Source organism: Muscardinus avellanarius (assembly GCF_963383645.1).
Source record: "Muscardinus avellanarius genome assembly, chromosome: X".
NCBI lineage: Eukaryota > Metazoa > Chordata > Mammalia > Rodentia > Gliridae > Muscardinus > Muscardinus avellanarius.
This window is the reverse complement of record NC_137792.1, coordinates 20,212,382-20,227,248: the sequence shown is the minus strand read 5'-3', so window position 1 is coordinate 20,227,248 and position 14,867 is coordinate 20,212,382. Positions and strand designations below refer to the sequence as shown.

Genomic DNA, 14,867 nt, shown 5'->3' with positions numbered 1-14,867 from the left:
GTTTGCTTATGCATAAAAATACTAAGGAGAATAAAAATTATTTTTTGTATTGTTGGTAAATATCATATGTTGGAAAATATCGGGACAAGAAGTGCACAGATTGTCAGGAACAGATTTAGTTGGAGATAAATGTGATAGGAGGCAACTGGCCAGAGAGTCCTGGAGAGTCAGAGTCCTGTATTACAGACTAGAGGCTTTTCATTGGACTTTAGGTGGGAGGGATAGTTACCCAGTCATAACTGTGGCTTTTTTTTTTCAGCATTGTTGGTCTTGACAGCTGGCCAGACATGTAGGTTTATGGGCTGGGGGCAGGGAGCTGGTTAGGGCCACTTTTTTAAAATTTATTTTTATTGGTGCATTGTAATTATACATCACATTGGAATACAAGACTTGAGAAGATATACAAGCACACATCATCCAATTAGCCCTCATCCAGCCCCCATCCCATTCCCTCCCCCTCCTCGATCCCATGCTTGTTTGGTGATTAACTTTGATACATTTGCTTACATGCCTCCTGAGTTTTAAAGAGGTTCCATCCTCCCCTATCCCATACCCTCTGATTGGTCAACTAGGAGGAAAGGGGTAACAGGAAGAGGTCCAGTTATAGAAAGGGCCCTATAGGGAAGCAATTAGGGCCACTTTTACTGCCACTGCTGGAGTTCTTTGTCTCCTCCAGCCAGGCCTCACAGCCAGACCTCACAGTGCCCACATTACAGGGGTTTTATAATATTTATATTGGGAAATGGGCAGCTGGATTTCTTTGGGATACTTCCTGCATGACAAAGGCTAGGAGCTGTGAGGGTCTTCAGAGGTCCTGTGCATTTGGGGGGAGATGGATTAGCCTTTGGTCTGTAATAGAAGAACCTCCTTAAAGGAGCAGTTAATGATGTGTGTGTGTGTGTGTGTGTGTGTGTGTGTGTGTGTGTGTGTGTGTATCTGGGGATGGAACCCTGGGGCATTTGACCTCTGAACCACATGCCCTGCCCTGTTTTTTATTTTTATTTTGAAACAGGGACTCACTAAGTTGCGAAGGGCCTCACCAAATAGCTGAGGCTGTCCACAAACCACTATCCTCTGGTCTCAGTCTCCTGAATACTTGGATTTCAAGCGTGCACCACCATGCCCAGCAAGTTAGTGGGTTTTTTTTTTTCATTTGTGGCCTAATCTGGTTGATTATGCATGGCCCAAAGATATAATGAGCAGGAGTAAGGAGTTAGAAAGGGCAAGAGCCATGCTATACAGGAGGACCCATACTCAGATTCCATGTAATTGGCAATTATTCCAGTTTTTTTTTTTTTACATATCACATATTAAACAAGTTATGCTTTTGAATAATCGGTAATATTTAAACAACACATCCCGGGAAATCTGTCATTCCAAATGATAGAATAAGAGCAGGTAATCAATTGTTGCCTTATTTATCTGTTAGAGGAACTATGGACAAGGGATGAGCTTCCAGGGCAGAGAAAGCAAGGCAGAGTGAAAAGCAAACTTGGATGAGGGTATAGAGGGGAACGGGTATAGTTTACAGGAAAAGGAATTTCCACTTTGGGGTAGAAATCTGATGGTCCTGGATCTGTAAAACTTCAAGAACAACAAGTTTAACTTTACAGCATTTTGTGAGGACTTAATCTGAGGGAAGTTTTGGGTATTGGTGTCATAAAGATAGAAGTACTATATGCATAGTTTTAGTATAAATCATTTTTATCACCCTTGAAATAGCATATTTGCCTTTGTTTATACTGGTTTTTTGGGAATTCAAGGCCAAGCTGGACAAACACATTTTTTTTTAAATTTTTGCTGTTAAGGTCAGTCAAGGTTCCTCAGGGTTACACTTAGGGACTTTGTGAGGCTTTTTACCTATGCCAGCTGTGCCATCTGTCAGGACAGGTCATGTCATGGTATTGCTGACCACTTCACTTGAGGCATAGAGGTCGTTTTCATCTCTGATGACTTTCCCTCTGCAGGTTGTATGTTGGTGGTATGTTGGTGGCTGTATCTCTGGCGTCTCCACAATCTCCTTTCTCAGTGGATTGGGTGACTTCCCAGAATTTACAAAGCCCTAAGAAGTCCTATCATTTATTCCCTAGGTAGCATTTGACCTTGGAGGAGTAGAGCCAAAATGTTGGTAGTCTTTATTATTAGTCTTCTTTTTCTAGATTGTTCCATAAGTCTCAGCATGAAGACCCAGAAGGTCAGTTATACCAGATCTTTTTTTTTTTTTTTTTGTGGTACTGGGGATGAACCCAGGGACCTTCTACCTCCGGGTTACACTCCCAGACATATTTTATATGTTTTATTTGGAAACAGCATCTCTTAAGCCAGCTGAGGCTGGCTTCGAACCTGTGCGATCCTCCTGTCTCACCCTCCCAAGTGCGGGGATTACAAGCATGCACCACCACACCTGGCTTACACCAGATCTTTTAAGCTGACTTGCAGGTGGTAGAATAGTTACATATCTCTTTTGGAAAATACACAAAGTAGAATTACCAGAAAACAAGATGGTCATAGTGCAATTAGGGCTATTCATTTTGGGAACACAAATATGTAAAACATTATAGTCTATGGATATACAGGTTTTGTCAAAGTTTATCCAAGGTGAGCCAGTGTGGTAGGAAGGGTCATCACAGCAATGTAATTTTTGAGTGTCATAAAGTTTTTAAAAAAATGAATCTTGCATTTGGAGATGTCCATGATCACTATAAGAGTTAAAATGGCCATATTTTCTGTCATAAACGCTGTATTTGGCTGTAAACTTGTATAGAGAATTTACCAAACTACTCTAAAAATATTTGGAATATAATTTTAATGAAGTGGGAGTTATTTCTTCTAGTCTAAGGCAAAATGACACAGTTGCTTCTGTACATCTCACCTCAAGGGAGTATCACTTTCTTTCTCCAGAAACTCCATGAAACAATGTAGATAAGACTTATTTGTGGACTCTCTTCTCCTGCATTGAGATAAGGGCAAAGACACCTCCTGTTTTGCCTGTTGAGGCTGAATTGTACACCCTCTCCCTCAAAATTTATACACGGAAGTACCTTACAGCATAACTGTGTTTGGAGATAGGTCTTTAAAAGGGTAACTGAGTACAGTGAAGCCATTGGGGTTGGTTCTAATGTAGTCTGAATGGGGTGTCATCATAAGAAGACAGTAAGACCTAAAGGAAAACACCAAGGATTTGCACACACAAAGGGACCACTCTATGAAGAGGCAGCGAGAACATGGCCCTCTGAGAACTACTGAGAGAGGTCTCAGAGGAAACCAAATGAGATGGCCCCTCAAACTTGGACCTGTGGCCTCCAGAACTGTGAGAAGATGAATATCTGCTTTTAAGCCTTCATCTTATGATTATATATATATATATATATATATATATATAATATTGTATATATATATTGCAGTACTAGGGATAGAAACAAGGGGGATTCACAAGGTATATCCACAGCCCAATTTTTAAAATATATATGTGTGTATATATATATATATATATATATTTATTTATTGGTGCATTGTAGTCATACATCACAATGTAATACAAGACTTGTGAGCATATACAATCACACATCATCCATTTAGCCTTTATCCAATCATCCCATTCCCTCCCCCTCCCTCGATCCCATATTTGATTGGTGATTAACTTTGATACATTTCTTTATATCCATAATGAGTTTTATAGAGATTCCATCCTCCCCCATGCCATCCGTTCTGATTGGTCACCTTAATTGCTCCTCTATAGGGCCCTTTCTTCAATTAGATCTCCTCCTATTACCTATATCTTCCTAGTTTTTACATATTATGGAAAGCATCTGGCATTGTATTTTCTGTGATATTTCTCTTTGTATGCCGCATTGCAAGTTCCGATCCCACTCTTGATAGCCCTGGCACTGGCCTGGCCACCCGGCAGACTATGATCCCGCCCTTCCTGGCTCCAGCACCAGGCTTGCCTCATATCAGGCCCCCGATCCCAGCCTTTCTGGACCTAGTGCCGGCCTCACCCCTCAGCAGGCTCTGTTCCTGGCCTCAGAGGCCCCAGCACTGGCCTTGCCTCACAGCAGGACCCAATCCTAGCCTCGGTGGCCCCAGCACCGGCCTAACCCCTCATCAGGCTTGGATTCTGGCCTCGGAGGCCCCAGCACCAGCCTTTCCTCATGGCAGAATCTGATCCCGGCCTCGCTGGTCCCAGCACAGTCCTAACCCCTTGGCAGGCTCTTTTCCCAGCCTCAGACGTCCAGATTCTGAAACAGGTTTTCACTAAGTTTGCGGAGGGTTTAAGTAGCTGAGGCTGTCCACGAATCAATATTCTCAAGTATTACATCCCGAATGCTGGTATTAAAAGCATGAACCAGCAGCCTGGAGGTGGTATTTTTGATAGCATCACTAACAAACTAATTTACTTCCCCAAGCAGACATTTCTTTTAGGTGTAAATTATCTGTTATCCCAAATTAATTTCTAAAACTATGTTTAATGAACTCCTTTTTACTCCACTGGTGAGAGAAGAGTTTTCATGCTATATTTATGTGGTACCAAACACACAACACTGGACAATTTACAGATGAGATTGCTAGCAGTTCATGAATCATATGTACTCATGTACTCACAGCCAGGGGAAGGAAGGCATGATATGCAACATGGGGCCATATGGTGATTGAATTCAGAACCAGTGATAAACAGGGTCTGTGAAAGGCAGGATTGTAGAAGAGGATGAGGTTGACCTCTATCTTCCATGAGAGCATGAGATTTACTCCTTTGAACAAGTACAAAAATTCCTATGGAGTAGAAAACCACCAGGTAGGCAAAATCAGTAGCTGTGCCTGATCTCCTTGATAGGGATGGTTGTTCAGCAAGAGGATCTGATCTGAAAGCACACAGTATAGGGGGGAACTTGCAGGAAGGCCACTAAACATGCTGCTGTACTGAATGTCAAAAGCCACGCATAATATTGGATCATTTATTATATTTTTTTTATTTTTGTGCAGCACTGGGTATGGAACCCAAGGGCATTCTACCTCTAAGCTCCCAATCCCAGCCATATGTTTTATTTATTTATTTATTTATTTATTTATTTATTTATTTATTTATTTATTTTTGGTTGTATTGGGGATCCTGGAAAGATTTCTGCCTCTGACCTACATTAACAGACTTATTTTTATATTTTTTAAATTAGGAAACAGGGTCTCTTAAGACAGCGAGGCTGGCTGCTTTGAACCTGCATGATTCTCCTGTCGCTGCCTCCCAAGCACGGAGATTACAATGGTGCACCACCATGCCAGGCTTTATGTTTTAATTTTTAATTTAGAAATAGGGTCTCACTGAGTGGCAGACGGCCTAATTAGCTGAGCCTGTTCATGAACCAAGATCCTCCTGTTTCAGCACACCAAATCTGGGATTACAAGCATGCGCCACCACGACCCGCTGGGACTTTAATTTTAGGTCTTACACTACAGTACAGTTTTTTATGTAACACATCAGCTGAGGGTGGAGCCCCTGCTCACAAATCCAACAACCTCACAATGTCTGCCAAAAACCTTAATTTACAACTTATATCACTTTGTCTTGAAGCTTCCGAAAATTAAAACTGCCTTGCCTCAGGCAATTTACGCTCATTTTACCCAGTCTTCCTTATTTATTGTAAGGCATTGAGGATATCTTAGCATTTTTCTCATATGATTGTAAGGAACAACTTGTAAAATACTACGGACAGCCAGGTGTGGTTGCGGATGTGTGTAATCCCAATACTTGGGAGGCTAAGACAGGAGGATCTCAGGTTCCAGGCCAGCCTCGGGTACTTAGTGAGGCCCTTCAGAACTTAGTGAAACTCTGTATCAAAATACATAATAAATAGAGCTGAGGCTGCAGCTTGGATGGAGAATGCCTCTGGGTTCAATCCCTAGTAACACAAAGATGTAAAAAAAATTAATAAATTATATGGGAAGAAGCGATATCTTTATCCACTATACTAGCACAGAGGCTTTCAAAAGCATACTCATTGATATTTGGGATATAAGATGGACAGTGAGCAGGAAGTCTAACTTATTAAGATTTAATTTCCTCTACATTTTTAAATGAAGTAAGAAACTCAAGGCATAAAGCAGTCACTAATACCTAACAAAAGAGAAAATGAAATGAGCAAAACCATTATAGATCATGTTTTCTTTTGTTTTATTCTTCCATTATCACAACTGTTTTATTGTGGGATTGGTTTGTATCTCCAAGACAACCCCTACTGTGGGTCACAGTTTCTTGTCTGGATCAAAGCCTCAGACTTCAGTAGGAGTAGGAGAGGTTATGGGAAGTGGCCATGGAACAAGCCTGGCTATGGCACTGCTGCCAGGACGGGCTGCGGCTTCAGCTCGGGCTCTCTCTTCTTCGTCTCTCAGTGCTTCTTCATATTGCTCGGAGAATGCACTAGGAACAGTACCCTTGATCCGTGCCCAAAATTCTAGGACTTTCATCTTGGTGGTTTCAGTGTATGCTTTTGGGCCCCACAGGAATTCATAACTTGGAGGTTGACTGTCAGGAACCTGCTGGTACACCAGATATTCTAGCCTCACAAAATCTTGGGTTAGCAGCTTCCGGGGCTCTCCATAGATGCGGTGCTTCCTCCCAGGATAGACTTTCATCGTCTTCAGGTAATTCCACATCTCTAGCTCAGTAGCGCAGTTGCCCTTGGTGAAGATAACACCCAAGACGGTCATCAGGAGACCTGTCTTGGGCATCCCCTTGCCAGCACGAACTCTGCCATTGTTGGGGAGTTTTAGTTTGCTGACAAGGTTGTACACGTGAAAGGTTGAGTCGATTTCCGTCAGGTCAACTGCAAAGGCAACCTGGAGGTGATGAGCAGCTCTTCTAAGGATCTCATCAAACCGGTCTTGGTACTCTTGGTCCATTACCTGCAGCATGTCTTCTTTGGTAATGCGCTGTCTCATATTATACTTGTTGAGTATGAACTGCTCCAGCAAATACACCGTCTCAGCTAGAGAATCATCCTCAGAGGAGGGTGGGATCTCGGAGGAACTTTGATGCTGTTCATCTCTGCTGTCATCACCCTCATCACAACGTGTGGCAAGAACATCTGTAGAAGGGCTGGTGCTGGATGGCATGCTGCAAAGCCCTTGGGCTGTGCTACTCGACTCCAAAGTAGAAGAGCTCTGGGAAATATCTTCAGGAAGAGTAGAGGAAGAGGGTGTCTCCTCTTCCACTGCTGCAGTGGGTTGTGTTTCCTTAGGGCCTTGGAAGTCATGTCGGGCATGATGGCGTTTCTGATGCCTGCACAACTTACTCTTCTGACCCCGAGGCATGATGGCTGTGGTCAGGAATAGTAGGCAGGGAGTGAGTAAGAGAACAGGTTGGGAGGGCCCACTAGAGGAGGGAGGTTGGGAAGGCATGTACACTTTCAGCATGGAAATCCCACCATGGCTCTAAGGAAGGCTACATTTGTAGTTTTCCCAGAGAGAACTGCTCTAGGAATCCAATTGGGCTCCTGTTCACCTGACCTCCCTGTCCTTTTGAAAACCTGTTGAGGAAGAGAGAATGAACGCTTGCCTAGAGCTTGCCAGCCCTGCCTCAGGTAACTCTGGGGTGAAAGCAGAGGCTGGAGGTTTCCCAAGTTGTGGGGTCCTCACTTCACCTTCAAAACATTATGTCAACTGAGGGTAAGCCATGGGAGACCCCTCTGCTACTATGATGTTGAGATTACTAGTTTCCTGGGACACAAAAGAAGGGAAGAAGGCCCCCCTGCTAATCACTACTTTTTATGTGCCTTCAGTGGGGCATTTTCTGTTCTGGAATTTTAGTGGTCCTCAATACTCATTCAGGCTCCTTGAGCTGGTATATATGTCTTGGGATACTCTCCTGCCTTTTTTGAATGGTTGTTGCATCTTCCAAATAAGGATTTCACCTCTAGTAGGTATGATAAGTATAACTGGTGGGAGCTTCATCTTGTAAACCCTGTTCTTGGTCTTAAAGTACTGAAACAAAGGCAGGGCCAAATCTTTGTTATTCCTTTTACTTAGAAATAGATGGTCCCCACAGCACTTGCTTTGATGTCAGGTATGGCGTAGCATTCCCCCTTTCCTGGCTATGAAGTCTTTTCCCTCATAATAAGGACAATAACACCCCAAAGAATCCCCCAAGTGATATGAGAAAATCTCTTCTGACCTTACCTGGTCTTGGTCTCAATGACTGAGAGGAAGGAATAGATTCAGTGTTGTTCCAAGTGTTCTTTGTTGTGTGGTTCCCTTCGACTTCAGAGCATTCACTGTACCCTCGGACCAGCCTGGAAATCCTGGCACTACTGACCTTAGGGCACAACTCTCAGGCCAAGTCCCTCACTCCTTTGTGACACCACAGACTATGTCATACTATGTCAACAATGCCCAGGTATCCAGGGGTTACAGCAGGGATGGGTCCTTATTTGGTCCTCTCATTTCTGAGGGTAGAGAGTTGCCGAAGTTTTCTCTCAGGATCTTCATTTTAACTCCTGGCTGAGACTTGGACTCCTTCCTTTGCTTATACACAGGCCCATCTCCTGTGCTGAAGGCTTTTATGTTCCTGAGATCCTTCTTATAATGCTTAATCTGACAGAAGTCTCTGTGAACTGTCAGTTGTCTGGGCTCTTTGGTCCCCTTGATATCAGTAATAGTTCCACATTTGATTCCTGAAAGGGTATGGGACACCTCTTTTTATCTACTGTACCAAAATTCTTATACCCTGAGACTCCATAAAGGGGAGTCAGAGAATGCCACATGTGGCTAATCCTTTTTTCCTACCAGGGATGATTCAAGCTACTTGGTTCTCTGTTTCGAGGAGTGTTGTGTTCTCAGTCCTCACTCACTGTCCTAATTTTGATCCCTGAAGGACCTGAGGTTCATTTTCCTCTTTTATTAATTTTTAAATGATAATACAACAAGAAAGAATATACATCTTAATGGGGCATCGTATAATGTCTTAAAACATGTATAGTTTGTGTGATTTTTAAATCGGTTTAAACACATCTGTCTCCTCACATATATACTATTTCTTTATAGTTAAATGTTCAAGATAATTTTTCTATCTCTTAAATGTTAAGTACAGAATTGTTACTTATCTTCACACTATAGTACAATAGAATACCAGAATGTCTTACTTTATCTAACTGTAACTTTATATAATCTTATCTAATTGTAACTTAGATCAAGCTTTCTTAATCCACCTACCACTCTTCCTTAAGTCTGGTATGAACAATTCTAACTTTTGAGATCAACTCTTTCAGATTCCATAAATGAGTGAGATCATGAGCTACTGTCTCAGTCAATATTCTCACTATGATAAAAAAAAAAATGAGCACAAAACTCAGAGCAAGGAAAATGTATTTTTTTCAGTTTGTTTGACATTTCAGTGTTTAGTCTGTCAGGTTGGATCTGGGTAACACATGGGAAGAAAGCAAAGAGAGTGTGAGAAAAAGACAGAGAGAAAGAAAGAATGAGAGAGAGGAGAGAGAGAGGGGGAGAGAGAGAAATTAAGGGCTGTGCTTTCACATTGTAGAACCTGGAAGCACATATCTATACTTTGTCTTCTCTCTGTATGTAAACATGTATTTATAACTTCTCTTCACTTGCCATATTTATACCCTAATGTAACTTCTCAAATGTACATCGATTCTACAGAAAGAAGTATTAGCCCAATGAGTTTTCGAGTTCCCCAGTCTCCTGAGGTTTACTGACATTGACTTTGTGGGTAATGATATTGCCAACCAAAGACTCTTTCTTTATTCATGTCTTACATTTATTTAAGTACTTTTCTTTGCTAATTCGTAGAGCTCTATATTTCAAAACAGTACTTTGTGTTTGAAGTTTTGCTTTTTATCACTTGAAACACATTTTTGTGGTATTTCCGATTGCATTCAGGGTATTCTCTCCAGTGTACAAGCTATGCTTCCCCAGCCCTTTTATTTTTCAATCAGCATCTCATCATGCTAGGTTTTTGAGAGCCCTGCAAAGTTTCTTAGGGTGCTGTCAAACCTGAAATCCTCCTGTCTCAACCTTTCAGGTACTGCAATTACAGGCATTTTGAAGTAATGAACATAAAATCAATAAATTATACAAGGTCTACTTTAGGCTTACAATGGTGTGGTAGAGAGCCGGGGGTTGTGGCACATGCTTATAATCCCCATGCTTGGGAGGCGGAAACAGAAGGATCACACAGGTTCAAAGCCAGCCGAGCTAGTTTAATAGACCCTGTTTCCAGATAAAAAAAGTATAAAAAAAAAATAGGTCTGGGAGCGTAGCCCAGAGGTAGAAGGGTTTCCAGGAACCCCAGAATCACCAAAAAAAAAAAAAAAACAAAAAAAAAACAAACAAACAAACAAAAAAAAAAAAACAATGGTGCAGTAGAAATCAGAATCAGGGTAAGTCGCTTTTCACTTACCGGATTTTGAACCTGAGAAAAGTGCAAGTTTTTACTCTTCAAAGTATATCTGATCCAAAAAATCATGTAGGATTTAGGCACATATCAGTTATATATAAATCACTAGACACAGTGCACAAAGTTTTGTTTTTTAATGAGTTCCAGTTATTAGGTAAGATTATTTTGACCCAAGATGGTAAAACCATCTCTCAATGAACTTGGTCTTTAGAAAATGCAAGATTAAATGCCATAGAAAGGCACACCAGCTGAAAAGGTGCTGAGCAAATGACACTAAGTAGTATATCCCCATCAAAGAATATTCTATAGGTTGGGTTTGAGGTTGATCTTACCCAGCTACAGGCAACTCAAAGTTTCCATTTTTTGTCAAGGACCTACCACCTCTCCTCCTAGATGCTTTATGACCCATGGCACTTGTTATTTTTCATTACACTATCACCACCCAAAACTGAGCATTCTAAGATTAGCTAATTACGTTCTAAGCAACCCAGTTAACATTTCCTTTTTTAAATTGATTAGTACATTGTAATCATACAGCTTGATGAGTATAGAATGGTAAAGACGTACACGCTCACATCGCTTATTTTTCTTTCCCCAATTTCCATCCCCTTCCCTCCCACTCCCTCATTATGTTTAGTGATTGAATTTGATAATTTTATGAATATACATCATGACAATTAGGGTGTTTCCCTTTTGAAATATCCTTTTAATGGATCAGAATATGGATCTCCCAGCCCAGGAAAGGAGGACAGATCAGTGTCTCAAGGACATTTAATCTCAAGAAAATAGGGCCCATATTTCTCAGAAACTCCCTGAATATTCAGTGTATAGTTTCTGCATCATGTTTGCCTACATGTAGACACAGACCATTTCTATTGCTGCATAGGTGAGGATTTCTGTCCAGTACACTTAACAGTTCCAAAGGAACTTTTAAGATTCATTTCCCATACCTGACTTATTCTAGCAACTCTAAACTAAGGTGCTCTAAACTGAGGTGCACCTTCTGAGGGTCTGACCCTTGCTCAGCATAATAGAGCCTCATTCAGCATGGCATGCATTTCACTTGAATTCCCTCCTCTTGAGAGACTTTCAGTTCCCAAAAGCTTAAAAGTGCCTTCTTCAGATAATTTACCCTTTCATTTCTTTCTTTCTTTCTTTCTTTCTTTCTTTCTTTCTTTCTTTCTTTCTTTCTTTCTTTCTTTTTTTTTGTGGGACTGAGGATGGAACCCAGGGGCATTTGACCTCCAAGCTACATCCCCTACCCTATTTTTTATTGTTTATTTTGAAACAGGGTCTCACTGAGTTGCAGAGGGCCTAACTAAGTAGCTGAGGCTATCCACGAATCACAGTCCTCCTGTCTCAACCTCCCAAATGCTGGAATTACAAGCATGCGCCACCACACCCAGCTCTCATTTATTTTAAATCTCATCTTCATCCCTTCTGCTTACCTGTGCGCATATATTAGATAGTATCGCTCTACTCTCCTATATATTATAAGTGCTCTTAGATTCTAAAATTTATGATAAATGGATGGGTCTTCTTTTTCTTACTCTTTCCAGTCCTGTCAAGGAGAGCTCCAAAAACAGATGCTTAACTAATATTTGGAGAAAATAGTTAAAAACTACGAAAAAAGGATGAATAAGAAGTTGACTTTATTAAGATACTGAATTTCTTGTACAGTTTGAAGGAAGTAAGAAAATTCAGCATATTTCATTACAATCAAGTGAAAAAAGAATACAGTCAACCTTAATTATACTATTGTTTAACCACTTCATGTTGTCAACTATTTCTTAATGAGGTTCTTTCACATTTCCATAAAATTACCACTATCCTGTTATTGGTTGTGGATCATAAAGCCAATATGGTTTGTGACTTTTGTCTTATAAATACTAAGATTGTAAATTTCAATCCCATATGCAATCAGTGAATGTGACAGTCATGTCATTGACAAGATATATAGTCTGCACAGTAAATACTCAACAAAGAAACATGCTTTATAAATAACAAATTATTAACAACATTGAATAATAACTAATCAAAATAAGGAGGAAAAAAGAGGCAAATATTTGTTTCCATTTTTTCAATTGTTTAAAATTTGTTTTCTCCAAGCCATACTGCCCTCCACACTCCACAGAAGGTTGACAACTCTTCAGACATCAAGTGAAAACTCTACCTCAGACACAGCTAGAACTGGAAGGAGCTGTGGGACAGGTTGTTATAGGTAGTCTGTAGCAAGATCTGTTCTCAACAAAGAAACACACTTCAGAAATAACAAATTAATAGCAACAATGAACAACAATTAATAAGAGCTCTAAGTTATGCATATGAAACACGAACAAGAAGACAAACGTTTTGCTTTCTCCAAGCCATACTACTCTCCAACCCTCCACTCCTCTTCAAGCATCTAGTGAAACCTCTACCTCAGACCCATCTAGATGTGGGAGGAGCTGTGGGAAAGGGCATTGTATCCAGCCCTGGCCCTACCAACAGCGCCAGCTCCACCCACAGCTCGCTCTCTCTCCTCCTCCAAAGCTTCTTCATACAGATTAGGGAAGGAACTAGGGATAGTATCACAGATCTTAGCCAAAACGTCCAGCACTTTCATCTTGCTGGTTTCAGCATAGGCTCGGGGACCCCACAGGAATTCATAGACTGGAGGATCGCTGTCAGGCACTTGGCGATACTCCAGGTACTTTTCCTGCACCAAATCTTTGGTGATGAGCTTCCGGGGTTCCCCAAAGATTAAGTGCCTCCTCCCGGCATACACCCCCAGCGTATTGAGGAATTCCCAGACCTCTTGCTCAGTGGCACGGTTGCCCTTCATGAAGATCACCCCCAGGAGGGTCATCAGGAGACCCGTCTTGGGCAAGCCCCTACTGCCACTCAGACTGCCCTCACTAGACAGGCCCAGCTTACTGACAAGGTTGTAGGACTGCGCGCTAGGGCTGACTTTCCTCAACTCCACGCCAAACACCAGCTCCAGGCGCTCCGAGGTTCTCCTGAGGACCTCTGGGAGCAATAGCTTGTACTTCTTGTTGATAACCTTCAGCATATCTGCCTCTGTGACGGGCTCCTTGGTTTTGAACTTCTCCAGCAGGTACTGCAACAGCAGGCTGGCCTTCCTGGTGACAGGATCTCTGCGCACACGCGGAGTGGGAGCTGCTGCCCCCGAGGCACTGGAACTTTCCTCCCCAGCGGCACCTGCACCTGCACCTGCATCTCCTGCACCTGCATCTGCATCCGGATTCTCAGCCTCCACTTCAGGGCTTGTACTGGAAACACCTGTATCAAGAGAACTAGAGGGTGGAGCTTCCTCGGTTTCCGGGGGAACTCCAACAGGAGAGGAAGGAGGAGAGCCTTCCTCCTTCTCTGTGGTGGCCTGAGCACCTCTGAGGCCCTGGGCCTCCCCATGCTCCTGTTGGCGCTTGGCGCGGGAACGGAGCTTACTCTTCTGACCCCGCGGCATGATGGCTGGAGTCAGGGACACCAAGCCGGACAGCCTGCAAGGCGGCAACCTGGATGGGGGAGAACGACAGTGAGTGCCGTGCTCAGGGCAAGAGCACCTTGGCTTAGAGCCAGGCCCTTCTGGAGGGTCTGCCACGGGTGGACCCGGCTTGGGAACTCACCAGGCTCCTGCTCTCTGGCGGCCTGTTTGCCAAGAACCTGCGGAGGAAGTTAGAGTGTTAGGCCCCTGCATGACTACCTGCTGAGTTTGGAACTACTGGGGGCCAGAGGCAGTGGCCATTGGTTGAGGGGTCAGAGGCCAATCAGAGTACCTCCAGCACCACCATATCCACTGTTTGCTAAGTGCCGACCATAAGGAAACACTGCACATTTCCAGAGTACTTCCACAGTGCCAACCCAGGAGGAGGAGGAGGGGAGAACGGGGCGGGCATGGCCAAGGCCACTTCACTCTGGGACACCTGGCTCCTAGGGCTGAGGCAAGGGCGCTCCTTCGCCAGGGGAGGTCGGTTCCCACCGTGGCCAGTCCAAACCGCGACTCTCGCCATGACCTGGGGCTGGACCCCTGCGGACAGGCTGCCCAGGACCAAACAGGCCGAGTTCTGGGGCCTTCCCCACCCTCATCCCGAGTTTGGGGGCAGGAGTCCACTGTCTTCCCCTCGGTCCTCTGATCAACTCTACAGGGCCCAGGTGTCCCTCTGTGCCGGCCCCGATGCCCCAGCCTGCGACCTGAGCCCCTCGGGTACTGGCCGGCCTTTGGGCCTAACTACTCTCCGCGGACCCTGAGACCAGCGCAAGCCGCTTGGTGTCCCCGGGACGCCTCCTCACTCCAAAATCACATTCTGGGTTCTCGAAGTTTACCGGGTGCTTTGATTTTACTTTTTAATAATTCAGGGTGCTTACCAAACCACGGGACACTTCTTCGATGTGTCTCTCAGGTCTTCTGTAGCGGTCCCTCTCCGGACAAGGCCTCAGGCCCAGAGGGGGCGAACAGGAAGTC

The 14,867-nt window shown here is 43.3% G+C and overlaps 2 protein-coding genes across 2 annotated transcripts; both read right to left on the bottom strand.

Moving 5' to 3' along the window:
* Positions 1 to 6,261: 6,261 nt before the first annotated feature.
* On the bottom strand, positions 6,262 to 7,302 carry LOC308278815 (melanoma-associated antigen B5-like; the record flags this gene model as incomplete). Its single annotated transcript, XM_080718829.1, has 1 exon — positions 6,262 to 7,302. One exon carries the CDS (start codon positions 7,300 to 7,302, stop codon positions 6,262 to 6,264), a length of 1,041 nt encoding a protein of 346 aa, XP_080574955.1.
* Positions 7,303 to 8,394: 1,092 nt separating this feature from the next.
* LOC308278814 (melanoma-associated antigen B4-like) lies at positions 8,395 to 13,871 on the bottom strand (the record flags this gene model as incomplete). Its single annotated transcript, XM_080718828.1, has 3 exons — positions 8,395 to 8,660; positions 10,409 to 10,420; positions 12,890 to 13,871. 3 exons carry the CDS (start codon positions 13,869 to 13,871, stop codon positions 8,395 to 8,397), a joined length of 1,260 nt encoding a protein of 419 aa, XP_080574954.1.
* Positions 13,872 to 14,867: the final 996 nt, after the last annotated feature.